This window comes from Paramacrobiotus metropolitanus, unplaced genomic scaffold (assembly GCF_019649055.1).
Source record: "Paramacrobiotus metropolitanus isolate TYO unplaced genomic scaffold, Prichtersi_v1.0 Parri_scaffold0000046, whole genome shotgun sequence".
Taxonomy (NCBI): domain Eukaryota; kingdom Metazoa; phylum Tardigrada; class Eutardigrada; order Parachela; family Macrobiotidae; genus Paramacrobiotus; species Paramacrobiotus metropolitanus.
The window spans coordinates 456,067-483,336 of NW_026570266.1; the positions used below are offsets into that span (position 1 = coordinate 456,067).

Genomic DNA, 27,270 nt, shown 5'->3' on the forward strand with positions numbered 1-27,270 from the left:
ATGATTGTGCACCCGCGTGATAAACTCTCTGCTAACCGTTCGGACAGCTTACCATTTGTCTAATGACACCAAATTAAGGGACAGCAAAAAGAGCAAAAGGCATGAAAAAGTGGAAAGCCACCCCGATCAAAAATCATTCACCGTTATATTTTACTTTGTTGATGTTATGCGAAGATCCGGGAGAAACCCCACAACCTGTGACCTACCCTTCTCAAGATTGAATGGTTTTTAATTTTAATTAAGCAGTTACTGCACAGCAATGACTACAGTGAGAGAAAAACGTTTTACAGTTACGAGCTGCAAATAACTGGGCCAGTATGACTGAATGAGTTGGGTCACGCTCATAGATGCCACCCGGAATTAAAGACACGAATAATTATACATACAGGGAAAGACTCAATTAAAAGCCGACAGCGCAGTATGTTGTCTTCATTTCTACAGTATTCTGCTCATGCAATCAGCAGCAGCAGCAGCATGCAGCAGCAGCAGCTCATGCAGCAGCAGCATTAAAAGCAGTAGTTGCCACCGTCTCGTACGCTTCATCACCTGTTCTTTTTAAGTACATAGTTTGTACTCTTATGTTATACTTATTAAAGGTATTTAACCATTAAAAAGCTTCCATCTCAATACTACAATTAAAAATTTTTAATTACTGTAGCTAGTGTAGTAGACAAATAAAAATGCTTCTTTCCCAGTTGTTCTCCAGACACCAAAGCCATTATCAACAAAAAAATCGTTCTTCCCCGGCAAAATTCTTGAATTAGCTTAAGCATTCCTTTTAAAAATCGATGAACTGATTTGTTCTTTAAAAAAAACATTTAGATCAGTTTATATGCTGGATTTTGCACGAATGATTCCGTTTTCATAACCGAATATTTATTTAGCTGTGTCGTCCAATATTCCCATGGTCTCCTCGTCAAAGGGATAAGATAAATACGGCTTTTCTTGTATCTGATTAGTGCGCTCCGCCTTCTGTTTTCCTATTCCGCGCGGAATCAACTGATAAAAGTGGCAGTTCAAGCGTATGAACTTATAAATTATACATTTGCCTTTTTATACTCATTCATTACGCACTGTTTCTTTGTTGGTATATGTACACGGTCAGCATGAATTACCGAACAACATTTCTGCCGACACTTTCCTTTACTCCGATCGCGGTTCTTTAAATACTAGTTGATTTCCGGAAATCGGAATTAACCAACCAATCGGGAGCGGAACAGCCAATCCAGTTCCAATCCGCTAACCGGCTTTTGCATAGCCGGAAATGGCCACCAAGTAATGCTTGCTGGACGATGGTCCTGCCGTTCGGGTTTATTACATTGGACTTCAATTTAGAGATAACGCATACCCACAAATACGTATGACACCATCAGTTCAGATTAGGGTATGGTTGACAACGCCATATTATTTAGTTCATTGTACCAAAGAACTCGACGAAAGACTGCTTGGCATCCTAATGGCATTCCTTGAACTTGATGGCACCGTAAATCGGCCGCCATTCCGGCGAAATTTGCCATCTGGTGGAATCCTCACTTAATCATAAACGTTGCACTCCATATCAGTTTCCATTTTCTAGCGCGACAGTTTTCGGTTCCAGAGGAAACTGCTGATTTCCCGCTGATATATTGCCTCTTCGCTACAGATCGAAGATCCAAGGGCATTTCATTACGATGACAATTCGACGATAGCCTGCGTGACACTTCCAAATAAACGTCCCTAAAACCAAACCATACTAGCTAACCGAATCCCCTAAGAGCTGCCATTCAACACCATCCACACTATTGGGCAACGCAACAGTGTAGTCCTCCACCGTATCGTTATATAAGATACCGCACTTCTTCTTGATGGATCGGCGACCTCCGCGTTTCTGCTCGTCAACAATGCCTAACGCCGCGGTCAGCATTTCCACCGTATGTTCGTTCGACTGCCGTTTTGATCTATCTCGCCACTCCTGCTGGATGACGGCACCAAAGAGCTTATTCAACTGAACACCAACATCCCAAAGGTCAATACGAAGCTTCACAGCATGTACGTAAAATAAATCATCACCAGAAGAAAGGCCAGCACAAGCGATACCATTGACTAGTGCGACCAACTGTAGAATCTTGTCGTTCGTAATCAAGAACACATCAACAAGAGGAAAACATTCCACTAAAGACTGCGTAAGTTCAACAAGTGAACGATCCACAGAGTCATCGGTGAAATCTGTCATATCGCACGGCAATAAAGGCACACTCGGTAGCTTATTTCGCAACGTTGACAAAACCAAATCGGTTGATGCGCGTCGTGCGGGATGACCTGCATATCGCTCATTGATCTCACGCAGTTCATAATCGACATTGCTCGGTAGTACCAGAATACAGCTGTTCATCTTGCAGACAGCAGATAACACAGACTCGAACTTAGCACAATAATCGACCGTTCCGTTGTTAACCTTTAGGATAGCTTGACCGATATTCATCAGAATGTTGGTGTCCAGAATCCCGATCGAAATTCGGGGATGTGTTGACGAAGATGTTTCTTCCATTACTATTTGCAGCAGGAGATAGCAAGTGGCAGTGTGATGGTAAAGAATCCATAGTCAGCGCAAACGATTTATATACAGTATCTGTTTACGACTGTAGTTACAACCGTTTTTATCGATATGTCCCTGTTTGACCTCAATTAAGCAATGCTGTTTACAGGAGCATTCTTTTGACTGCTGGGCATTTACAACCAACGTTATCGATAGCTGATGCCATTGCGCCTATTTACAATCGTAGCTCGACTTGAAGGCTACAAACACCACAGAAAATCAATCACATTGCTACGGTCCTGATTATTCATAAGTCACAAGTTACAGACACAGCAGGCTATATTGTGACTGATTTAATTAGGTTAATAATCTAGATGACCATTCTATCTGCGATATCTGTAACTTAGAACGATAGACCCTCGCTGTGGTGAAAGCCGGTTAGCAAAATTAATTGAAACGAACGCTTTATCATTTATCAGGCTGCCAGGCCCGCTGCCTAATTTTGCCACACTTGGATACAGTCTTATAAGTACTAAATGGAATGTAGAATAGATATGCTACCAGCAGAGAGCTTTTAAATATACGAGTGTAATTACGACTGTACAAATAATACGAAGCTACAGAGTACAGCAATACGACACTCAAGCCTGCTTGTCTACAGCCGGAATCGTAAATCAATCTCAAATTTGCACCGTACGTACACAGCTCTGTTTCGTACAAGACAGCATTTTATGAATTATAATCAATTTAGGTTTTAATACAGGGAGAAACAGCCACACTATGCTCCGGTTTAGGTGATTAAACTGGACTTTAATCATTAGATAGGCGTTTATACAAGGTATGATTTTGACATTTATTTTCGGTGCAATATAAGTACTGTATGCGGGATTTGCCCATTATGTGGCCGGCAGATTGCGAAGACTCCGGATCGTACAACCATTGATTAGTCTGGACCACAGATAAGCACTGCAACATACTTAATAACTGCAAAACTTATTGAAATGTTCGCTGAGGCGAGCACAAGAAAGCTCTTTCGGTGGCTGCTTCTGTAAAAGAAAAATAGTGAAAAGATTAGATAGCACGTGCGACAACAAAACATGCATTGTTCATGCCGCTATCGCAATCGAAGTATGGTACCATTCAGTCACGCAACAACCATTGTTATGTGCAAAGCGAATTGTTTGCGTTATCGCTGCAACACAAAAGTCGGTAAAAACTGGCATGAAAAACATTCAAAAATGCGGTATTTTCAACCATTCTGCGTTTTCACGTGGCTGGAATTCTTGTTGCTTTCGCTATCATAATTGCGTTTCAGGCAAGCAAAATGGCGGTTTCGTTGATTAATGCTTTACTGGGTAAGAGCCGATCAAAAATCTTAGAAAGCAGTAGATTCTAATAACGCTGTTTTTTATTAGTGGTGTGCCTCCTGGTTGTTCCTTTCGTGACCTGTGTGGGACGGAATGGACGTCTTCAGCTGCAAAATAGCCGAGCGCGGTCTGCGGTGGCAGTCCGTTCCAATCCGACGTTGGATATCCGCGTAATGCATTATTACTACGACGGTGACTGCGATCCCTGGATTACCATTATCGCCGCTAAATGCGAGCCGCGTTTCACCATCACCTACAGCTGGATCAACACCGCGGGCGTGACACAGTAAGTGATCTGACGTTCGGTTACTTATAAGTTATATAACAAGTACCTAAACAATTTTTGGATATTAACTTAAAGCTGTCGAGAATCTTTTGCACGCTTCTTGCGCTTCAGCCTAAGCAATCCAGTAGTACTAGTAATAATACTCCTCATTAATTTACAGATTAATTTTGTTTTAAACGTCGGTATCAGGATAAACTTGTACTCGTTTTATTTTCAACAACTTTTTATTGTCTCCGTTGTACTCTTTAGTCATAATTCTCGAAAACAAGCTTTCCCTTTTCATATTATTTCAACATGCAAAGGCCTTACTGATTTCGGAATGATTTCAGTTTGACATTTGAAATGTCAAAACTTTCATGTCAAAGCTGGTTTTTACTCCTAGAACCCGATCCCAGACACATAACGGCGGTGACGATGTGGCCGAGGTCAACTTCCCCGCCAGCATCCGTCTCACTGAGCCCGCCCAGAGCGGCAGCACCGCCACCGTCTTGATTGCCGTGGTCGATGAAGATGTCAGCAGCGACGATCTCATCGGCAACTTCTTCTTCGACTTCGACATCCCGGAAGAACCCGGCAACTATATCCCGACCACGGTGACCAAGCATCTGGCCAATGGTGCACAAATGTCCGTTGAGTTTAGCGTTCGATATTGAAAACCTTAACCAGCTTAACCATCTCGGAACATCGATTTCATTATGTATCATGTTCGGCATTTTTATATTATTGCATTATCATTGACGTTTTTGCTTGTATCAAACTCTTATAAAAATATTAATAATATCATGATCCTCTGTGGAATAATAATGCGGCTGTTGACGGCATGCGACAACTACCGATTTTGTTGACGAATTTTAAATTTTCCGGGATTAACCAAACAGTGGGCACCCTTGCGGCAGATTCATACAATTCATATGTAATTCTTGTACCTTTATCACGTAACTCAAATTTATTGCTGCAGATAACCTCGAATTTATTGCTGCAATAGTTCTTGTACCTTTATCGCTGCAAAAAACGAAAGTTATTGATGATACACCGATCGATATACGCAAGTATAACTTCGATTTTGCGGCGTAGAATGCCGTTAGAGAAAAACGTGCAGAGAAGTGGAAATCAAGGAACGTATTATATTGTCCTAGAATAACAAAATTAACAGAAAGACCGGAAAGGTCTGATTATTTTAAATTCAAATGCCGTAGACAATCGCATGAACAATACAACAACAGACGCAGTCGCTGAACTGAGTGAGCTGCTACATGGACAAAAAAGGATATCTGGACACATTTCTCACTTTAAACTGCAATCAATCTGACCATAGTTGAAAACGAGGGCAATGCTGAAATTCCTGCGTGAGAGGAAAGCGTACCTGGGTAGGCGGGATTGGTGGACAAATCCGTTCCGTATATTGTTAACTGCGCCGACGCAGTGCAGTGTTGTTCGAGAAAAGCCGTAGACACCGCCGACCACGGTGTAACGTGGAGTGCTATCGGAAGTGAGGACAGCCGGCGCTTCCGCGGGCAGGTCACGACTAGCACAATTAATGAGTATTCTCCAGGTTATGTTTTGTAAGTAGACTGCGCGTTCGCTTCACAGAGTGTTACGGGTCCCGATATGCAGATCTGGTTGACAAACGGCACGGTCAATGTCAGCGAAGCCGTGATGCACGGACAGATCTTGTCGCTGCCATCACCCGCGGACGGGCCTGTGCTGGACGTTTCCCAGCACGGGCTGATAAACTTGGTGGAGACGGAAGTACTGGTACTGCACACCGACGGCGTTATGGTGCGACTGGGGCAGATGGTGCTGGTGTTCGCCACGGAGACCCGTTCGTGTTGCCCTTTCCACTGGAGCGGACCCAATCCGGCACCGGGGCTATCGTCATAAGGTGGAATGAGCGGAACATACTGCGGAACTTTCAGCAGGTTCTTGGGTTGCTGTCCCGGATAACGGTAGATCGTATCGGGCCGTCCGTTATCCAGTTGGTGACTTGGACGAACGTAATGGGCGTCCATGTCTCCATGTAAGGCGCTCGTTCCCAGTATTCCCTTAAACAATAAGAGGTTATCCAGTCATCCAGTGTGAATGCCGCGGATAATTACTGATGATTTCTCGAAGATCAGTAAAATGGCGTTTTATTGTGAGGCACGTGCTGGTTTGCATTAAACTGCGCAATCACCACGTATTAAAACGACTTACAGCTTAATCTCACTTGATTTCTGCCGGACGCAAATAATAATATTATATGTTTCTATATAATTTGCTGCTTGAAATTTTTTGGCATCGTGTGAACCAGAGGTTTTTGATTAATTTTAGTTTTGAGTACAATAGTTTTTGTCCGATTTGCCGACGGATTATGAATGCTTACGCTGGTGCGCCAGGTGCGTGTGTGCTCGAGTCATACTGTGCATGGTGCTATCATTATGCAATTTGTTTTTTTTTTATGAAAATGGTAGCACTGTCTGCCTCTGAGTGAATCGTTAAAGAACTGCAGCTCCAGCCAATATTATTATATTTTAAGAAACCGCAGACTCGACGCTGTCATATTGATGCAACTAATGCAACAGTCGAAACAGACGCTATCAAGGATATGAATTACCGCTACAAAACCATATGCAACATTTCAGTTCCTTATCTATTTCTCTGCCGGCAAAACAGAATGTACAATTTTAAAAATATTATTCCACAGACAGAATGTACACTTTTAAAAGTATTATTCCACAGATTTTTAATCAGTGAACTACATGTACAGTACCATGCCAGTACGTGTACAGTACTATAGTATATGCCCTGCCATGGCCATGCTGTTACTCTCTGCACACTCTGTCTGCCCTCTCAGGTTTAGTCCATTAGCACTACACAAAAGAAGCGAAGGTCATTGTAGACAGGTTGCATGCTGGCTCCCTGCGCATAACTCGGATCTCCTTCACTGTCCGTTGTCACGTGAGTCCCGTAGATCGTGAGATCGTTGGTAAATAGGCAAGAGACTGCTCTGGTACTCGTGGCAACGACGACTAGCGTGTAGCAGGGAGAGTCCGCTGTAGTGCTGGTCACGATTGGGAAGCTCGATGCTGCCTCGCAGGAGTAATATACAGACTCCGTAAAAAGCACTGCAGTTGAGCCTTCTTCGCCTGGGAACGCCTCATACACCGTAAGCTTCTGTATGACGCAAAAGGAGACAGTTTTGGTGGTGGTCAGCGTGAGTGTTGCCGACACGCACGGAGCACTGCTTACCGCCGGACACTGGCTGGTCTTCCATTTTTGGATAGTTTCGGTGAGGACCAGCGTGCTGGCACGGCAGACAGACGATGCGATGGTGGGGCTGGGAGATATCGTGGTGGGTGCGGAGAATGGCTGGTGCTGACCTTTCCAGGGGACTGGGCCGTCTCCTGCTCCGGGACTGTCATCATACGGAGGAATGTGCGGTACGTTCTGCGGAACTTTTGGAGGATTTCGCACGAGCTGCTGATGGTGACTGTAGACGGGAGCGGAGCGAGGACTAGCGAACTGCATGCTGGGCTGGATGTAGTACGCGTCTGAGTCACCGCGGTAAGCCTCCAGCACTGCCGCGCCCTGAAAGCAAATGCAAGCTGAAGTATGCCGTCTTTATGTAAATAATGTTCCGAGTATGAAGAATTTAGAATTAATTTCGGCTTCTCCTTTTAACAATTAAAAATCGCGGAATACTTTTATTTTAGTATCTCTTTATGTATAATTATTTTGCAAAACGAGGTAAGAATATTGTTCAGTATCACGTTATGTAAAAACCACAGTATGATTATGTTAAACGTTACGTAAGAATACTTACATTATACTTACATACTTATACTTATTATACTTATAAGAATACTTACATTACAGTATTAAATTATGATTAACCATCGCACAAAGGTTTTTACTAATACGGAAGAATTCTCGAATCTAAATCTTTCGGGAAATATCAGTAGTGTTGAAGAAGGTGTTTTCTGTTTGACTTAGACTTTGACTATCAGTACTTCGCTTACTGCCTTATATGGGCTCCCCTTATATTACTCTCCCTTATATGGGCTCCCGAGCAATATGAGCAACCCTCTACATCGGCGGTTACGTTATTACTCACAGTTTTGCAGCTGTTATCAGTGTTATGACTGAATGAAAATTTAGATTTATTAAAAATACTTATTTCGCCAGTACTTTTGTAGCATTGAGTTTGTATGAACGTGCTCAGGTTGCATCAACGACAGATTCAAAATCTTTCTAAATATATTTGTGACTTTGTCAAATGGACCGTGAAGAAGCGATTTTGTCTGCTGTGAAGTGCGTGCAAGATGGTATATCGTCGTTAAATTCTGCTGCCAAGCACTACAATGTTCCCCGCGCAACCCTGTACAACAGACTGCGAGGAATTGGAAAGCAGAAGCGCGGAAGCTGGAAGAAAAAGTTTACGGATGCAGAAAAAGAATACCTTGCAACCTTCCTGCTGCACTGTGCAGACATTGGCGTTCCTTTGAATAAACCATGCCTGAAGAAACTCGTCACCAGCATGGCTACGGAAAAAGGTAAACAGTTTATCGTAAAGTGCAATTATTAATTAATCACTGCTTGAAAATACGTTATCCGTAAAACATTGTTCGTTTTAAATTTCACAATCTAAATTTCGCAATTTCACAATTTCACAATTTCGTTCGTTTTAGGTATGGTAGCAAAATTCAGTGACAAATGGTTGAAAGGGTTTTTGGAGAGGTTTCCCGAGTTATCGCGTCGTATTGCACATGGCGTCAATAGGAAAAAGGCGAGAGAATGGACAGCCGATAACTGTGAAGGCTGGGTTACATTGCTGAGCGAGCTACATATAGAAGGATGGCTAGACGACCCGGCTGGTATCTGGAATCTGGATGAAAGTGGATTTTCTACAGCAGAAACCGTTGATTTCGTGTATGCCCGGAAAGGCTCCAAAAACGTAACGTCTTATTACGATGGTAACGATAAAGAGGTGATCACTGTACTGGCTGGTGGCAGTGCTGCGGGAACTATCCTACGCCCTCTCATTTTGTTTGATGGTAAAATGCACACGTTATCGCGTTATCAAGGAACGAAAGACCGATGCTGGTTGGGTGTGAATCGCTCAGGGGTAATGGACACCGACGTTTTCCTGGAGTATTTTGAAAAGGAGGTCCTACCGGCAATGACTGCTCCGAAGGTAAACAAAAACAAATCTATTAAAAATACTGAATTCCGTTACAATTACTTTCACTAAATAAATGCTATCGTGATTATTCGGTTTATTTATTTTTGATTTCTTTTAGAACCTGCTAATGCTGGACGGTCATAGTTCGCACGTTTACAACGAAGAATTTCTGTTGAAATGCGTCAAATCGGAGAAAAATATTCGGGTTGTAACATTTCCAGCTGGCCAAACCAGCAAGACCCAGCCGCTCGATCTGAAAGTATTTGGACCGGTAAAACGTTGCTGGAAAAATGTGCTGCGCGTGAGGAACTTAAGCACCAGTGCGAACGAGGTAAATTTTGAATTGTACATTAACCTATAAAATTATCTTTTCGTTTATATCTACATGATTTTTGTGTTTAATTGTTGCAGATTACAAAGCAGAATTTTGCCAGCGAACTGATGGAAAATTGGGAGAAATTTAATATGTCAACTAATATTAAGTCCGGATTTCGTGAAGCTGGCATTTTCCCGTACGATCCCGCAGTAGTGTGCAAAGATTTCCTTGGATTTGTTTCTCCGGTAGAGCCATTTCCCACCATAAAGCCTAGTGAAATATACGCTAAAGAGTTTGAGTCGATCCGCGCCGGTTACCGCAAGATTCATCTGTTTTCGGACTGGCAAATCGACCAGATTATCGAAAAATCTAAACAAGTACTGGACGGTGTCATTCCAACGGTGTCGCCGAAACGCGCTGCAACGGAGTTTAAAGACAAACTCTGTGACGGCAGAGCGGTCAAGCGACGATATGAAAAAGACTCGAGATTGTGTACTGTGAAGGGAGCTATCGCCACGGAATCAGCCTTCCTGGACGCTTTGGAGGAAATAAACGAGAAGAAACGCCGCCCACTTAAATGCACTAAGAACCCCATGAAAAAATGATGTGATATGAAATTTCGGCATTTTTTAGTTTGTTCATTGGCAAATCCGGTTGAAATTAATGAAAGATATATATAGATAATATAATTATATAAATATAATTCGGATGTGAAATTTCGGAATTCTTTGGTGTGCTCACTTGTAAATCCGGTTGAAAGAAGTAGAAAAGGGTTCTGCTATAAATCCGATAAATAATTTGACGGGTATTGCTCACTAGCCGGGAGCCCAGATAAGGGAGAGTAATGTAAGGGGAGCCCATATAAGGCAGTAAGCGAAGTATGTTTAATATCTACAGCACGATCGTAAAAGTGTACATCTAACGTACCACCAGCACAAGGAGAAGCATAATCGCGGAATCCACGAAAAATATCATGATGCGACAGAATGCACAGCGTAAGAACCGCAGAGTGAAAACCCAAAAAATGGCACGTTACAGCATACCGGGCACAGCACTCGTGTAGTTTGAACACGAAATTACAGCCGTTTTTTGAGTTCGGATTAAAGAGCTCCCCAGCAATTTTCTTGCTGGCTTGTACGGTAGATCACGAATGTCGAGCGTTTCGATCGCATCCCTGTACAGCACAACAGCGCTAGCTGAGTGGATGAACTGCCGCATAATAAGAGCGATGCACCGAAGAACAATGATGGACTTTATTTCGTGTGCTCCATTTTGTGGTTGTTGCATTCAAGTGAGTGATTCAACAAACAGCGCCTGCTGATGGCTAGGAAGCCGCAATTTTGCGTACACTTGGTTACTGTACAGTAAGTCAAATAACATTGTCCCAAAACAGTGAAAACGCTGATATTATCTCGAGAGTTCGATCAAGGATAGAATGGTTAAGGCGACCGTTGTACTCGTAAGCAAATTCAAGCGGCGCTAGTCAAGTTAACCGGTAGACATCAATCGCAGCCTCAGAACCAGTACCAGTTCATGTTCTGTACGTAATAATAATTATTGTACTCGTACAAACCGACCATTCTCCACTGAACACCACACCATTTACTTTTTACGTTTTTCAGTTCTACATTACATAATAGATTTTCATAAAAATTCAGAACAGTGACTTTACAACCGTGTGTGCAGCGCTGATATGTATAATTCACACAATCATTTCGCCTATATGTAGACCGGTTTTAACGGCTCAACTGGTTGTTACGTTCAAAAGTTTCGTTTCAGTTGATTGTGTAAAGGTTGTTTTACTTACACGATAACCAAGTGGTTTTACCCATTTTGTAAGTCTACCGACTTGTGCCGAATGTCACACTTTCAGTCACTAGAAAAAACGAGAAAAAAATGCGGCTGGCCATCCATTACTAGTTTTCAGAAACGATCAGATTGTCAGAAAACCTTAAAATGACTTCAGAATCGCCGCTTGGTAGCTGTTATTATGGAGGACTTGGTGAAAAGAAATATGATTATTTCTCCGGAAATATCCCACAGACTACCGTCCGACGGTTCTTAACAGCTAGCAGTGTTAAGTTTGGGCATTGAAATATAAACCTTTCAATATAACGCAGTTACTGTCAGCGATATTTGATGAAAGTGAAAAATAAATAATAATATATTGAACAAATTCTGCTGCTGGTGATGTTGACAACAATTCGAGACAAACTAAATGAAACGGGCTTTGCAGGGCCTAAAAACTTGTGCTCACATAGCACAAAATGTGCTCACATAAAGGTGCATGTGCTCACCTAGATCTCAATTAGTGCTTAAAAATTGTCAATACTCCCCCCTTCTGTGTAATTAACCGGCTTCTAACTGTTTTTAATTGTTTTAAGAGAGCAGAAACTTTCACGAACAAACAAGTAAAAGCTATAAGCCAATGCGTGTCACGTTAACTTTCACTGGGAGATGTGGCAGACGGCATGTTTTATACTTACTAACCACACTTCTGATGTTGCATAACTTACATGCCCACAAGTCAATAGTGCTCTTGTTGCACGTAGTAGAATCACGCGCGCTGTTTATAAAATTTGTATAAATGTCTTTCGTGCGCAGTTAGTAGAGTGCATAGGGTCGTATAATACTGAAAATCAATCTTTAATCAGCGAACTCAAAGAAACAGCTACGTTCTCTTATTTGACCTCCAGTTGGCAGAATCAGGTGAAAAATTATGATTGTGTGAATTTGTGTCATTTGATGTACAAGCATTGTGTGCTTCAACTTTCACGGGATGATCTGGTGGTTATTTGAGAGAACGACCATTTCGGGTAGACATGCGGTATTTTAGTGGCTGTACCAGCAACAGTTGTCCATTTACCGATAGAGTTAAATAGGGAATGCCATCTGCGTAATGGAAACAATAGTCACATTTATGAATACTTTTTTCGAAATTGCTGATATACCTTTTTCTCATTTCCGCTTTTGGATTTACCCTGTGAAACAGCATTATTACTAAGTTCAACAAATGCTGCAATGCGCTATTGTGCATTTGAGTTATGTAGCGGCAGAAGTGTGGTTACTTAAAAACTTTCCCAGTGTCTACTGGCAAATCTCCCAGTAATTGAAAACGTTTAAACTTGGTGGGTATTTGGCGCATATATCTCTCTACAGGTCGATATTTTTACAGCAACTACTCGTAGAACTTGTGATTTTGGTCGACCATTAGAATATCTTAGCGATTCAGCTCGTGGTTATCTTAGTTTACTTCATCTTTATCAAATACCAGTTCCCCCGGTCCAATACTGACACGTCTCTCAGATCTTCCCGAACCAACTTTTCGCAAAGCACAACGGACATGGGACCTTCCGCTGTGTAATGTGTCTTTATCAGTTATGCTGGACATTTTTCGCGACGATAAGGTCAACCGTGCTCGCTTATTGGCTCAATCAACACCGGAAGCAGGCCTTTGGTTAAATGCCTTGCCCTCTGCACACATCGGTAACCTCCTTGACGATGACACAGTAAAGATTTCAGTGGGTCTGAGACTGGGCGTAAAGATTTGCGAGCCGCATTCATGTGCGAAGTGTCACAAGTCCGTAGATGAGTATGGACACCACGGCTTATCCTGCTCCTTTTCCGCTGGAAGACACGCACGCCACGGCGGTTTGAACAGTATTGTGTGTAGATCGTTAGTGTCAGCCGGCATCCCGGCTAAGCTGGAACCCCGGGGTACATCCCACACGTCCGATCGCCGTCCGGATGGGTGCACAACCTTTGCCTGGAAGCGTGGTATGTGCTTGGCGTGGGACGCGACGTGCGTGGATACCGTTGCGATGTCTTACCTGCAATCTACGTCAGTACCGCAGGAGCTGCTGCTGCGGAGGCCGAAGATAAAAAATTACGACTGTACTCGTATTTGTAGGGTAGATATGTCTTCTCTCCACTAGGTTTCGAAACTCTTGGGCCATGGGGGAAGCTAGCCATACTCTTAGCAAAAGAAATCGGCAAACGACTTCAACTACACACGGGTGAACCTCGCTCCCATGAATTTCTCCGTCAACGGTTGTCACTAGAAATTCAGCGGGGCAACGCCGCTTCAGTACTCGGAACAGTGGATGGAGCGGCAGCTTTAAATGAAATTTTGTTGTTGTGATTACTGTTTCTTTTCAATCTGTAATGTATGCGCGTTTATGAAATAAAAATAATACCGGCGATACTGACACCGTTGCTGAATGTCAGCCGTAAGGTCATCAATGCAGCCCCTGCCATGCTAAGAGCTCGGGGCAAAACGAATCACAATACAAAACGCTTCGCTAGTTTTATATACGAGTGTTTAACAAATTTGACAAACCCGAAATAGTTTTGAATAAATAACTTAATTTAATTGATTTTCTTGTGCTTTCTGGTCAAAAAGCAACGTCGGCTTCGCGCTTCGCGCGAGGCCTCAATTCGGACTCAAGAAATAAGCGAAAAAAGACAAAACATTCGCCGTCGTATTTACAAAACTGCTGCACAAAAAAACTAACAACTTCAGTTATCTCAGAACTCATGTTTTTTGTATTAAATGCCAATTTTACTGGATAGGCACTCCCATAAAATATTCTGTAAATTTGCCAACGCGTGCAATCTCCTGAGTCATGACAATGTCAGCCAGTACGAAAATCAAAGCAAATAATCAATACCCCCTCTTTGCGAAATGAAGTGTGCTCACATAGATTTTGAAGATTTTAGGCTCTGGCCGGCTTTGTGCATCATCAGTTAACTTTATATCAGAAATTTCGGAAAATCAAAGGTCGCCGGTAAACAAAGGCGCGCTCGTAGTTGTGGTTGTTGCAAAGGTTAGTGTTACTAGTGCGAATGACAGATAGAATAAAAGCGGATTAGAATCAATATCTGTACTTCTGGTAGAATTTATTGATTAGAACGAAAGTTTTGTTCATGCCATCCATATGTAACATTCTTATTAGGCAAAACTTTTTCGACTAAAAACAACCCTTTTAGTTCTTCTTTATGTGGTCATACGGTGATGCACCAGACTAGTTTATTCTCGTACAGCAGTGCACCATGCAAATTTTCTTCAAAGCATTTACTACGCTATTATTAAGCAATACATAACGCATATCAAAAAGGTAATCGTGAGCGAACCCTTGTTGCAAGCTGTTTATCACATGTTTCTCCTTAGAACTAAGCAGTACAATGGATAACACAAACTAGTAGGAATATTAGCAGGTCTGTATTGCCCTCAGCAGTGGGCTGACCATCATTCTGCAAACATGATACGCCGGGATCATTACGAACAACCAAAACTCTGCACCTGAATAACTACTTTTTCGTTAACCCCGCTTGAATAAATGGGACTCTCCTGAATGTTGGTAGTTACACCCGTCCCGTAGATGGTGGACTTTACGGTTACGGTGCAGCCTACTATCTTCGTGCTAACTGCCGTAACAGCTATACTGTAAGACGGAGAACTTGCTGATGTACTGGCTGTGACGGTAACAGGAGGCAATGCTTGACATAGGGGCAGCGGGGACGGCGTAAATGTGGATATAGCGGCATTACCTTCGGTAGATACCGCCTCGTACACGGTCACCATATTAAGAGCGCAATAAGCGGCAGTGTATGTGGTAGTCGCAGTGACCGTTGCAGTAATGCAGGGAATGGGAATGGCGGTGCTGCTTTTCATCGAACACGTACGGATGGTGCGGGTGGAGATAAGCGTGCTGACGCGGCAGACGCTTGACGGTGTGGGTGTGGGACGGATGGTGCTGGATCCGGAGACGCCTTCATGCTGCCCTTTCCAGCGAACTGGACCGTAACCGGCGCCGGGGCTGTCATCGTACGGCAGAATGTTAGGCACATGTTGGGGAATCTTTGGCGGATTGCGAACGAGCTGCTGGCTCGGGTTGTAAGCGGGAACTGGACGAGCTCCGCCCAGCTGCAGACTCGGTTCGATGTAGTACGCATACGGGTCGCTACGGTACGCTTCCGCCATCACCGTGCTCTAAAAAATAATTCTGTGATTATTGGTGATTTTCAGAAGCGCCACGAATGGGCAACAGTTTCTGTATGAATACATAAAAATCAATGCAGTTTACTCTACTGGGCAACAGTTTCTGGATGAATACATAAAAATCAATGCAGTTTAGTACATACGTCTGTTTACAGTCAAGAAAATGTTATTTTCCAAACGCGTGAATGGTAGAGTAAATAATGAAGTATGACTCTGCAAGGAGTAATTATCCTTGCAATTTCGACAAATCGCATATCCTAGGCTGCAGAGCTTGTATACGGCCTGAAACTATACCATGACAGTACAGGCAGAGCGTAGCTTGTAATGATTTTGTGAACCGTTGCAAAATATACTGTAGCCGTTAGATGAAATGGCACCACAGAGTCTGATGCACCGAAAACAGCGCACACGCTGCTGTTACGTGTGCGCTGTCCGGCAGGGGGGCTGGCAGCAGCCGGATCTAAAAGTGGTGCCATTTCATCAAGCGGCTACAGTAAAGTCTTTACATAAGGACTTTACGGAACAAATGGTTCAGTTTCGTACCTCATTAATTTTATCGTTAAAATAATGCAGCCGCACTTTATCGCGTTGGGTTAATCAATAATTACTTAGTGAAGCGAAATACTGTGATGATGTAGAATAGAATGCAAAACATTTACATTCAAATGCTGTGATTAAATGACCAGCTGGTCATTTATTCTTAATCAATGCACTTGAGCATCTCAGTTATCTTTAGCACATTACAGTGTCAGTTGGCTTACCAGAAGAAGCAACACGGCCTTATGTAAAATGGTCACAGTCATCATGTTTGCGTCACACCGCAGGCTATAGGATTAAAATTAACAATCCTCTTGAATCTTAGAAAAGCAATCGCGCAGTGTGCTGGTCGGTAAAAACCAAACTGACATTCTGATCAACCGCGTTGGGTCACTAGAATGCATGGACATGAGTTATGCAGTGGTGGCAATGGCGGTAACGTTTTAACAAGGGAACTTTCGTTACTCGGCCAACGGACAAAGAAAAACAGCGTGATAGCATTTGCAGGGCGTTCTTGCACAATGGAAAAGCTGTTTAAAAGGAACAGCGCACAGAAACACAATGGTGAACTTTATCCCGTAACGTTTTTTGCCATGATAACTTTTTGCAAAGTAGAACGCGATTATATAATATCATTGAGTTGTACAATATCTGGGCGTCCAGTGGACGCTCAGATAATAAGCCGTGGACGCCGTCCACGGCTCGTGGGCTTTTTATTAAGAACTGCCAGTTGCGCATATATAAACGTGCTTCCTACGAATCTGATTCATATACCGCTGCTATCGCGGCAGTTCATCGTGAAGGATTTTGATAACGTTGTCGTTGTTTAACAAATTCATTTTGAATTGACGCTCGTGCAGTACTTCTACAGCAGCGACGGTTCCTGTTAGCTGAGTACAGAGTAGAATGGCAGTGTTGTACAGAATAATTCTATTACGATTGTTCGTAATTTTAGTGTATCAGATTTAGGAAATCATTAACTACTTGTAACCGGCACTGGCAGTTATGGAAATAATTTAACACAGTCGACCGTTGGCATTGCTGTACATACATACTGCACATAGCGCCGGTTAATGTGTTTAATTATTGTGCAGGCGACTTCACACCATATTATCCTCGTTACTGCCGGTGTTTTTCGGCATTAGCCGACGGGTACCGACTATCGTATATCCGTCGCCGGTGTCGGCTTACCCGCGGCATCACTGGGAGATGGGCAGTTCGGACAGTTAAACGTCCGGTTGACAGGTATGCGTCGGCGCTGCGGTCAAGGCTAACGGTTGCCCGTCGGCACACCGCCGCCGGTGTGTGCCGGTAGATACCGTCATACCGACGGACGCTCACGCGCAGCCGCGGATCAACTGACCCAGCACATTCAGCGCCGCTCGTCATAGTATAGGCCGACTGTGTTGACCTATAAAGCGGCGTTAATCGTTGTAGCAATCAGATTGATTACGCCGACGGGTTATTTACATGTAGCAATGTTTATTCGTAACATGACAGGTGAATATCGATGCGCCAATCAGAAACAAAAAGTCGTATAAAAATATTCGAAAGACTCAAAATTATTAATATCTGCTACAATATTGGTAATTAAAATCGATAAGAGACAAAACTAATTTGTAAAGACTGCAGTGTTCAGTAACGGCTATTTGCTCCGTCGTATTTTTTATGAGACGAGCCTATGAAGTCGTGTCTAAAAGCGATTTCGGGCGTTTAATTACTGTGTAATAATATTATGGTTATCAAAATTTTGATGCTTGCTGTTGCGGTATACTCGTATGCATTAAAGTGATTAAGTACAGGTTGAAAATGTAATTTGTAACCGAATACGTTAATAGAAATTTTCTCATTGGTCAGAGCGACCGTATACAGCTCATTGTTTCATTGTTTCGCGTTGGATGTACTGTGTACTAAGCTGTGTAGAATGATGGCCGGGTGTTGATGTCCACGTAGGCCTAGGTTCATAGCCTAACCTCACACAGTCACACTCGTACAATCAGTACAATCACACCGGCACCTTGTTGAATGGACGGCTGACAATGGGCAGTCGGCATTACCCAACGTGGTTGATTGCATTATAAGGAAGCGGCCAGCAGTGTGCTATTTATTTTCGCATCTAAGTCAAGTCCATCATGCAGCATACAGCCATTCCTGTCGTGCATGCCACTTTGTGTTGATGTGATGCGCTTGACATAAACGCGCACGGGATCCTGTTATGGTTGTCCGTAGCACCGGTTTCCCTGGATGATAATCTCTGTGTGCCTTGCAATGGCGCCACCGGGACGCAAAAGCAGCGGGCTGGGCAGTATTGGAGTATTATTTATCATTGGTATTAATCAGCAGTATTTTACTGGATACTTACTTATTTAGTAATTAGTAACAGCCTGATTTTGTGATAATTGCAGTTATTGTTGTATTGGAAGTATTATGCGTGAAGAATGTCTGTGGATTACGCCATGTGCAGTCGCTACTGGAATCGCAGTACCAGGACTGGCCGCACTCAAGGGTGAGAAACATCTTGTAGTTGTTACAACACTTTAAGATCAAGTGGCGCTTACACCGAATAATACTACGAAGCGGTCGCCGGTGATGTTTGCTTTGAAGATTCGTTGTTTACTTTGCAATTATACTGTTTACACGTATGGAGTGAACCGCTGTTTAAAAATCTTTATCACCACTCCATAGTTTTATTACTATAAGTCCATAATGAAAATTAAGATTACAGGCCCACACAAAACGGTTCCTCGTTAATTTTTCTTAGTTTTACAAGTTCGGAAATATAGAAACGGTTTTGGATCGGTTTATACCATTTCTTATGTTCAGTTATAAAGCATTTGGTTTAAACACTACTTAGTTGTAAGATATCGCGGTGAATGGTTTTTCCGTAGGTGCGACGGCAGCTTAATACCGATGCGCTACGGACAATGTTCAAGGCGCCATGTTTCGGTCGCGTGGGATTCTTCGAAGATCCGTTCTCCTGTAAGGTCGCATGCTTTGGCATCTTGACAGGTTTCCATATCGGCTGTCAAGAGCTAATGATCCGTTCGTATCTAGGCAGTCACTATTACCACTGTATGGCCAATGGAACTCATGTCAGGTAAACCGTTTTTCCGCAAATAAGAAACTTCATGACATTGACTAACGGATTTTACAAGGACATTGTGTGACAATTAATATACAATCGACACACTTATTTTTACACCAGCGTGTTCTATAACGAAAAAACAACTACAACAATTTTCAGTAAAATTTACTGGATTTGTTTTTCCCAATAGGCGAACATGCATCCCGCCGTTGCAATTCAGCGAAGAACGGCAGATGTGCATGGATCCGGGAACCGTCGGTAACAATGCGCCAGTTCCTTAAAATGCTTCGGTTTCTTGGATTTCTTATAAACGTGCGCGACTGAATCTTTTTAAAATCTACAGATTGTCCGGATATTCCCGATTTTTGGTTAGCCGCCGCCGCCGCAGCTGCCGCCAACTCCGCCCCCAGCCCCGCTTCCCCACCGTCCCATCCCAATCCGGCACTGGGTCCACCGATGCCTTCATCCCCACCGGCACCTGCACCCAACAACCCCTTCGTTTCCAGTCCGTTGAGCTTCAACGCACCACTAACCCAGCCGCAACCGCCGACGGGACAGGCGCAGTTCAACACCCACCATGCCCAGGCGTCACAGCAGTGGAATAACCAATACCCGGGTCCGGCGCCGAGCCCGTCGTTCTTCGAGCAGAATCGGCCGTTCCCGGGATCCCGGGCCAGTCCGGCGGATCCGAATCCCTTGCTGCATGCGCAGCCTCCACCACCGCAACCGCCGCCACCGGCGGTTATCGGGCCGCAGACGCCGACGGGATCAAACGGCGCGGTGCAGATGCGTCCGCTAACGGCCGGGCCTTATAGTGCGCCGCTACGCGCCGGATTCATACCGCATTATGGGGCGCAAGTTAATACGGCTACGGCGCCGGTTCAGGCCGCGGATATCAATCAAATATGGTAAAAAATACGAAACCCTCGTTGAATATTAGTTTTCATAAAAATAAACATAACTTAATAAAAAATTAAGTACTGCTGGCTGCAAGTCAACAGATCAGCCGCCTTGGTGTGATTGGGTGAGACTCATCCTTCGACCGCAAAGAGTTGTCTGCGTAATATTAGGAGCACTACGGTAGTCGGTGGTCTGTCATACGAATATCAGTCAGGCATCAGGAATACTTATAAGAAAATTGCGCATATTATGAATTATTCTTATGCATTCGGCTGAGACTACCGTATAAGACGGGTAAAATTTAATGAACAATAATTTCCATAAACATAAGCTACTTAAAAGAAAATTAATTACTGCCTGTTCTAAGCCAGTAGAACGGTAAATGATAATTGTACCCATTTACGGGCTTGGCTACTCAATAAACAATCAATGGACCAGTCAATCAAAACAGCCACTCTACTGCGATCTGTTGAGACTCTTCATTCTTCGACCTTAAGGATTTGTCTGTATAATTTTTTAGCACTGGTCAGTCAGGCATTGAACATACAGTCAAGAAGCCAAATAACCAAGAAAGCAAAAGGATGCGCGTAATAAATTCTAGTTGTGCAGTTTTTTTCTGGCGGTTGCGATTTAAATCGGGCATTAAGACGGTTATATTGATACATTTTTCTCTCTAGGTATAAAATGGATCCACAAGGGGACAACGTTCTTCCTGTGCCGCAAGCCCAGATCCCGCAGCGCCGCTTCGCCACACCCAACAGCCTGCTGGACATCCAGCGCCTCCAGTCGCAACAACACCAGCAACTTCAACCACAACAGCATCAGGCACATCAAGCCTTACCCCAGCAACCGTCTCAACAGCATCTGAACGCCATGAACGTCCTGTCTCTCCTCAACGCTCAACTCGGACTGGACCAACAGCAACAGCCGCAGCAGCCGTCGCCGGCAGTCTACGCTCAACCATCGGTCAATCATGGGCAGGAGATGATGCGACCGGCACCGGCGCCGCAAATGCAGCAGTTCGAACCGTCGTACACCGTGTTGAATGATGCGGCGCCCCTGCGATCGATTGACGCACCTGGCGATACTGGAATTAATCTGGCCGGTAAAGTGACGACAGCGCCGGCTGCGGCGTTGAGCAAAGATGTGGTGTCCATTACGTGTAAGCCGGGAGAAAAGGGATTTTTCGCGGATGTATCGTTGTTTTGCAGAGGTACGATTTAATCCTATCGAAGTATGGTTTAAAACTTAGGTAGCTAACAAAGAAATTATAAAAATTACAAACAGTGTCTGACCTTAAACAAATGGATAAAACGAGAAAAATGTAATAAAGCCCCATGTTATGTTTATTAAAAAAATAAGGTCACCAAAAATGTGGCTCGAACTTTAATAATTTTATTTGCAAGTAGGTGCCTAAGTATAAAAATAATGATATATTAACTTTATATCAAAATTATTTCGCAGAAAAATTAATGAATAAATTTTAAGCAGATGCTAAAACATTAATGGTTTGACTATAAGTTTCTGTTGACGCTATAGGTTACTATTTTTGCTCGCCATTTGGAGACCGTGCAGAATTTTCTTGCCCTTCAGGACGGTACGTAGAAGACTTCCTTGACGCATGAATAACCTAAAAATACCCGCATTATTGTACTGTAAAAGTACCGGTACGATGTTATAACCGCCAGCACATATTTTTACAGATACTTCAACGAAAAGACCGTCAGCTGCGAGAGCATTGACAAGAGTAGGTGTCACGTATGCCGCGTATAGTGTATTCATTGTCACCGGCTCACTATTACCGGCACATACTCGGCAACCCTACACCCGGCACAATAAATCTCCCCTGTGTGTAGGCTCATGTGCGGAATTAGCACGCGACCAGCACGTTCACACCAAATCCGACACCACCGACCAGCCGGTCCCGCCGGTCCCCACCGCCGCCGCCCAGGCCACGGCCGCGGCCCCGCATCCCGGCCATCCGATCGAACCGGCGCGACCACCACCGGCGTCCGGGCCCGAGACCAGCGGGGTGCTCTACCAGCTGGGCAATCCGGAGCCCCCGGCCCCGCCCACCGCGATGGCCGTCGACCCGACCCGTGCCAGTCTGTGGAAGTTCCCCACCGCCATGCAGACGCTGCAGGCGGAGGCGCCGACGCCGGTGGCGCACCCGCAGAAGCCGGAGGTCGTCCAGGAGCTGGCCCCTTTAGCTCCTATTGATCCTCTGCCTATGGATCTTGTCGGTGTTATTGGTGCGTACTGCGTGCTACAACCAAAATTCCAGAAAATATTTTTCAAGATATCGCATTTAAAATATTGCACGAAATAATAACCTAGGTTAATTAGTAAGTTCATCGTTCAACTAATTAAATAATTCTTTGTTGCTCAGTCGTTCAGTAAAAATTAATTTTACAATAATTTAGACTCACAAGTAATGAAGTAAGTACGAGTACGAATATGATAATCGTAGTCTATGGGCGACTTAAGTCATCAATTGCAAGGTGTTCCTGTGAGAAAGTAGCCCGCCATTGAGAATCAGTTTGTTAAGTGGCGACTCCTTCGTTCGCCAAATTGTTTTCGTTACTTATTTTATTTATTTTTAAGTTCATTTTATATTATGAAAATTTATTTACGTTTTAATTCAGTTGTTCTATATTATTTTGTATTTTCGTACTTTTAAAAATATATGTATTTTTTGTAAAGCTGCTGTTTATCGATTTGATTATCAAGCTAGAAACTTACGTAACACCGTACATATTTAGCCCGTGAAAACTAATTTTTTTTAACAATAACTGCTATCTATTTGTCAGTAATAAATCTTTATAATTACTTAATACTCATTACTTCTTAACTGTAAACAACACCGGTTTATAAATATAACTTATTAGCGGTCGGTCCCACAACTACGAAACAACTCACCGACATTTCGGACACTACGCCCCCGTTGCCCTCGACCGTCACTGTCCCCGTTCCTAGCGACCCGCCCATCCGCCCCGCAGATCCCTTCCTCGTCCAACTTCCCGCCACCAGTGCCGCCTTGGAGAACCGTCTGCGCAGCTGGAACATGGCCAACTTCTCTGCACCCCCGGCGTCGGACGCCACCATCGCGCCGGCCGCCGCAGTAGGTGGTTCCCTAAGCGCCACCGCTTCTCCAGGATTCGGCCCCATGCCCGCTCTCGGTGCTCCCTTCATCGGCTCCCTGTCTGCTCCCCTGGGAGGTTCCCTTCCGGTTCCCGTCAGCGGTCACCTGTCCGCTCCAGCCGGAGGCTCCCTGTCGGCTCCCGTGGGCGGTCCCCTGACCTCTCCTGGCGGTGGTTCCCTGTCCTCTCCCGCCGAAAGTGCCCTGTCGGCTCCCGCGGGCGGTCCGTTGACCGCTAGCGCCTCGGAGGTCATCCCAGCCGACACCACCGCCGCGCTGTTCAACGCCGTCAAATCCCCCGGGATGCCGGTGGGACCCCTGGACGTGATCAAGGAAATGCAGGACAAGGAGGCCACGGCGCTGTCCATGGCGTTGGCGTTCTTACGCGCCCGTGAGATGCTGTCCACGGCACCGCCGCTTCGTCCGCTGCGGTTTGTCGACGCCCGCCGGACGGTGAATCTGAAACTGCTGGCCGAACTGCTCAAAGGCAAATAACGGCTTGTGGATTTAAATCATTTAATAAGTGTTTTAAATGGTTTTTTATCGGGAATCAAATGGATTAATTTAAGGCGTATTATTTGTGTTATTTTGTACAATTGTTGTCGTTGATCTTGGAGTTAGATTAATTTAAATAAAAGTGAAAAAAGCCAGCCGAATTATTTTGTGTGAAATAAGCGCTGACACTCGCGGTATTACAGGCACACGAAGGCGGTCGCTATTGCGACTAGTGCAGACCATGAAATCGCAAATTAGAGTTTTTATTTAAATCATAAAAATCATAAAAAATCATAAAAAACGATAAATCATACACGATAAATCATAAAAAATAAGAAAATATATAATTTACATCTACAACAAAGTAAATTTGGACAATAAAGCTGTGCTGCTAGTAATCTCTAAATTACTTACTTGAAGGAATGAAATTTCCTTTCTCTAATAATTATTTTTATTAACAGAAATTAATTAAAATTAAAGAATGAAATTTAATTTATTGCCGATCGGAATTTAATGAATATACTGTACATACGCTCGGCTCCCCACGCCACCGGAATTCATGCACAAACAGGTTTATCAAACACAGCAAATTTTGATTTTCGCTTTCCTTTCGTCTGCTCTTTCCTTTCCATTTCTACCGCATCGCCATCGTATTTAAAATTCTCCAGTGAGTGAAAATATAATTTCCCCGAAAATGTGGACGCACTGAAGGATCAGCTGATTAAATCTGCCCCCGCGATCCACGCGTCAAAAGGGACAACGACATGATCGCCCAGCGATCGCTTTAATCAGGCACACCAGCATACTGTATCCCACTGGCTGCATCGATCAGCCGCATTCACTGTTCGTCTTGTGTGTAACGGAGAGAAATCGATCCAAACGCCCCGGAGCCCTGCGCAGCCATCCTCACTCTGTCAGTCCCTTTTGTGTACTGCATTCCGTTGGCAGCACGTGTGATAGGGGCGCAGTAGCAGCTACTTTCGCTAGTCATCGAGGAACCCGTTGCATCCCGTCGTTGTGCTGACACCCGCGGACCTCCGGACTGCTTTCGTCCCGACAGGATGGCGTTGGACTTGAACAGTATTTTCCAGTACATTCCGCAGGAGAAGATCGCCGAATGGCTGCGCTGGATCGAGAAGAACCCCACCACCTTCATGTGAGTACAAGGGGGGTACCCTGGTACCTCTCCCCGCGAGCCAGGGGTGGCTCCCGGTGTTGGAGATTAGGTTGCTTCTTTCTAACTGTACTTAACTGACATTTTCTCCATGAGGAATTTTTTATGTATTTTCGCGTACGTATTTAACAAGAAATTGTAGGACGACATTTTTCTTTGATTTTTTCAGTCGTGTTTTAATTTTTATTGATATTATTCGTCATGTTATTACTGCCTGCGATGTACAGGGAACTTACCTTGTCGTTTTTTTCTTGACCCAAGTTTCATTTATTTTAATGTTTTCACTTTTCCGCCGTGAAAAATTTCTTATTTATAATGCTGATTTATTTTTATTTCTTTGCGCTTTTCCGTTGAAATTGAAGCACAGGTTTTTGTAAAGCAATTTTTTGTTTCGTATTTTTATTTATTTAATGGTTTTTGCCGTCGTGAGAAATGCCGTCGATTTTTATTTATTTATTGCTTACAGTTTTCAGGGAAATTAGAAGAATGCCTTTTATTTATAATTTAATTAAAAGATCCGTTCTAATCTTTTATTTTTACTGGTATTATTTGCCGTGCAGATATTATGTGATCCTCATCCTGTCGCCATTCCTCCTGGTTAGTGCCTTCCTTTCCTGGAAATTGTCCAAAGAGGTAAGCCAGCGTCTTTTATACAATTTGCACGTGCTGCTTTCACCGAGATTGTTTTCATTCGTTTTAGCTTTCATTTGTATCAAAATAAAGCACGTTTGAAAATTTCCCGCTCATGAAGTGTTCCAACACTATGTACTAGTAAGAAAATAACCTGTGAAAACCTGGCGTTGGGGAAATTGGAAGATTTTTACAGCGTTTTGTGTATGTTGAAGTTTAGATTTCTCACGTGCATATTTTGCATTCGATAAATAATTGATCGATAACAATTTACCGGTGAGAAGGTGGTAATTTACGAGTACATGTATGTATCGATTTTTTTTTATCGATAGCGAATTCATCTACATTCTGAATATGATTTACATATTGATGACATTAAGATATGCTAACTCCGCGGAAGCTTCTTTTAATGGCTGACGTTTTTTTTACATGTTTATGGCAGATGTTATTATTGAAGGCTTAGAAATTCGGTAACATTTTGTTGAATTAATATTTGGCAGAATTCTGGTGTTGTGTTGATGTTTTGGCACGTGCGGTTAATAATTAATTATTAGTTTCGGTCGTTTTTTTACTCTGGTGCTGCTTAATTTTGCCGATGCTCCACAAATAACGTTCGGTAAAATTGTAAACCTGCAAAGAAATAAAGTTAAGAAAAATTATAAATTATACAGTAAGTGAATCAAACCCGTTCGCGTACAGCGCATTGAAATTTAATTTTTAAAAATTTAATTCATAATGGCAGCCTTTTGTTTAACTTAAAATATATTGTGTGCCGTTGGTAGAATTTATCTTGTACGATACACTGACACATATTTACCAGTTGGCTAAAATATATAGAATTTTCTTTTACAATTACGTTCATCACCTGACCGAACCATTCTCCAGTTTATAATTGTTTTTAATTTTTGATTGCGTCCATATTTGTCTGGCCTGATAGTGCGTGATCCGGCTGTCCAATCTTGTAAAGTAAATAAGTTGTGTAAAATAAATAACTTGTAAAACAAATAAATAAACAAATAAAATAAAACAAAATAAATAAAGGAAAATAAAATAAAGCAAAATAAAATGAAATAAAATAAAAAATGAATAAATAAATGACCAACAAAGTAAAAGAAATCTTGCGGCTTTGTGTAGATGCAGAAAGAAGCCAAAGAGAAGAAGCAGAAGGAGTCGCGGACCAAAGCCATCCTGGCGGCCAAGGCCAGCCGGACGCCCAGCGGCAAGTCGGAGTCGGACGCCGCCAACGGCAATACCGCCCCGGCTCACGACAAAAAGCACAAGAAGAAGAAAAAGTGATGCGGCGGCACATCCGTTCATCCCTTTCGCCTCGTGCAGCACTTCGCCTGTGTGATTTTCATCCCCGTTGTGCAAGTCGTTTTGTTGCGCCACAGTCGCCAATGAATTTTCATTTTTTCCCGTTTTGATTGTTGCACTCAGGTGTTCGGACATTTGATTGTTTTTTGATTGGTTGAATTTTTGGTGTGTTTGGGTTAATTTAATTTTCTTCGATTTGGCTGCTTTGTACAGTTTCGCTGCCGGTTTGTATGCCATCTGAATTATTACCAAAAAAATTATTATTAAAAACACGGACATTGGCTCGCCGTGTAATTTTACAGTGCCACGGAAAAACGAAAAAAAATTGCATAATAAATTTCATTCGCACG

At 43.3% G+C, this 27,270-nt stretch overlaps 5 protein-coding genes and 1 long non-coding RNA gene across 7 annotated transcripts; 4 read left to right on the top strand and 2 right to left on the bottom strand.

Annotated features, from left to right (window-relative positions):
* Nucleotides 1-3,712: 3,712 nt before the first annotated feature.
* Nucleotides 3,713-4,987, top strand: LOC129591501 (uncharacterized). Its single transcript, XM_055487172.1, has 3 exons — nt 3,713-3,870; nt 3,931-4,168; nt 4,551-4,987. The coding sequence occupies exons 1-3, from the start codon at nt 3,840-3,842 to the stop codon at nt 4,819-4,821; spliced, it is 540 nt and encodes a 179-aa protein (XP_055343147.1). The 5' UTR covers nt 3,713-3,839; the 3' UTR covers nt 4,822-4,987.
* A 1,809-nt stretch (nt 4,988-6,796) lies between these two features.
* On the bottom strand, nt 6,797-10,926 carry LOC129591483 (uncharacterized). 2 transcript variants are annotated; one of them, XM_055487152.1, is made up of 3 exons: nt 10,573-10,926; nt 7,397-7,735; nt 6,797-7,321 (listed from the first exon to the last, which is right to left on the bottom strand). In XM_055487152.1, exons 1-3 carry the CDS (start codon nt 10,618-10,620, stop codon nt 7,004-7,006), a joined length of 705 nt encoding a protein of 234 aa, XP_055343127.1. In that variant the 5' UTR covers nt 10,621-10,926; the 3' UTR covers nt 6,797-7,003. The 2 variants fall into 2 exon arrangements, with proteins under 2 accessions (XP_055343127.1, XP_055343126.1); XM_055487151.1 differs by having other exon boundaries at nt 6,797-7,735.
* LOC129591482 (uncharacterized) lies at nt 8,357-10,439 on the top strand. Its single transcript, XM_055487150.1, has 4 exons — nt 8,357-8,700; nt 8,836-9,341; nt 9,448-9,660; nt 9,741-10,439. The coding sequence occupies exons 1-4, from the start codon at nt 8,424-8,426 to the stop codon at nt 10,248-10,250; spliced, it is 1,506 nt and encodes a 501-aa protein (XP_055343125.1). The 5' UTR covers nt 8,357-8,423; the 3' UTR covers nt 10,251-10,439.
* Nucleotides 10,927-18,275: 7,349 nt separating the features above from the next.
* Nucleotides 18,276-23,950, top strand: LOC129591484 (proline-rich protein 36-like). The gene is made up of 11 exons (XM_055487153.1): nt 18,276-18,512; nt 18,589-18,689; nt 19,072-19,162; nt 19,238-19,280; nt 19,459-19,526; nt 19,612-20,176; nt 20,846-21,381; nt 21,708-21,765; nt 21,872-21,915; nt 22,025-22,420; nt 23,057-23,950. Exons 1-11 carry the CDS (start codon nt 18,428-18,430, stop codon nt 23,800-23,802), a joined length of 2,733 nt encoding a protein of 910 aa, XP_055343128.1. The 5' UTR covers nt 18,276-18,427; the 3' UTR covers nt 23,803-23,950.
* On the bottom strand, nt 20,642-24,644 carry LOC129591487 (uncharacterized). Its single transcript, XR_008690848.1, has 4 exons — nt 24,335-24,644; nt 23,088-23,772; nt 21,713-22,434; nt 20,642-21,394 (listed from the first exon to the last, which is right to left on the bottom strand). It is a non-coding gene; the product is annotated as an uncharacterized LOC129591487 (long non-coding RNA).
* LOC129591486 (small integral membrane protein 15-like) lies at nt 24,365-27,219 on the top strand. Its single transcript, XM_055487154.1, has 3 exons — nt 24,365-24,958; nt 25,537-25,609; nt 26,741-27,219. The coding sequence occupies exons 1-3, from the start codon at nt 24,864-24,866 to the stop codon at nt 26,900-26,902; spliced, it is 330 nt and encodes a 109-aa protein (XP_055343129.1). The 5' UTR covers nt 24,365-24,863; the 3' UTR covers nt 26,903-27,219.
* The last annotated feature ends 51 nt before the right edge of the window (nt 27,220-27,270 follow it).

What these genes read in the sequence shown, in the direction of transcription:
- LOC129591483 (XM_055487151.1), bottom strand. Translation starts at nt 10,620, where the DNA reads ATGATATTTTTCGTGGATTCCGCGATTATGCTTCTCCTTGTGCTGGTG. An exon ending in TGCTTCTCCTTGTGCTGGTG is followed by an intron (nt 7,736 to 10,572) that starts GTACGTTAGATG and finishes ATTTGCTTTCAG; the next exon opens with GGCGCGGCAGTGCTGGAGGC.
- LOC129591482 (XM_055487150.1), top strand. Translation starts at nt 8,424, where the DNA reads ATGGACCGTGAAGAAGCGATTTTGTCTGCTGTGAAGTGCGTGCAAGAT. An exon ending in CAGCATGGCTACGGAAAAAG is followed by an intron (nt 8,701 to 8,835) that starts GTAAACAGTTTA and finishes CGTTCGTTTTAG; the next exon opens with GTATGGTAGCAAAATTCAGT. An exon ending in TAAGCACCAGTGCGAACGAG is followed by an intron (nt 9,661 to 9,740) that starts GTAAATTTTGAA and finishes TAATTGTTGCAG; the next exon opens with ATTACAAAGCAGAATTTTGC.
- LOC129591486 (XM_055487154.1), top strand. Translation starts at nt 24,864, where the DNA reads ATGGCGTTGGACTTGAACAGTATTTTCCAGTACATTCCGCAGGAGAAG. An exon ending in AAGAACCCCACCACCTTCAT is followed by an intron (nt 24,959 to 25,536) that starts GTGAGTACAAGG and finishes TTTGCCGTGCAG; the next exon opens with ATATTATGTGATCCTCATCC. An exon ending in CCTGGAAATTGTCCAAAGAG is followed by an intron (nt 25,610 to 26,740) that starts GTAAGCCAGCGT and finishes GGCTTTGTGTAG; the next exon opens with ATGCAGAAAGAAGCCAAAGA.
- LOC129591501 (XM_055487172.1), top strand. Translation starts at nt 3,840, where the DNA reads ATGGCGGTTTCGTTGATTAATGCTTTACTGG. An exon ending in GTTGATTAATGCTTTACTGG is followed by an intron (nt 3,871 to 3,930) that starts GTAAGAGCCGAT and finishes GTTTTTTATTAG; the next exon opens with TGGTGTGCCTCCTGGTTGTT. An exon ending in AACACCGCGGGCGTGACACA is followed by an intron (nt 4,169 to 4,550) that starts GTAAGTGATCTG and finishes TTTTACTCCTAG; the next exon opens with AACCCGATCCCAGACACATA.
- LOC129591484 (XM_055487153.1), top strand. Translation starts at nt 18,428, where the DNA reads ATGATAATCTCTGTGTGCCTTGCAATGGCGCCACCGGGACGCAAAAGC. An exon ending in AGGACTGGCCGCACTCAAGG is followed by an intron (nt 18,690 to 19,071) that starts GTGAGAAACATC and finishes GTTTTTCCGTAG; the next exon opens with GTGCGACGGCAGCTTAATAC. An exon ending in CTTCGAAGATCCGTTCTCCT is followed by an intron (nt 19,163 to 19,237) that starts GTAAGGTCGCAT and finishes GTTCGTATCTAG; the next exon opens with GCAGTCACTATTACCACTGT.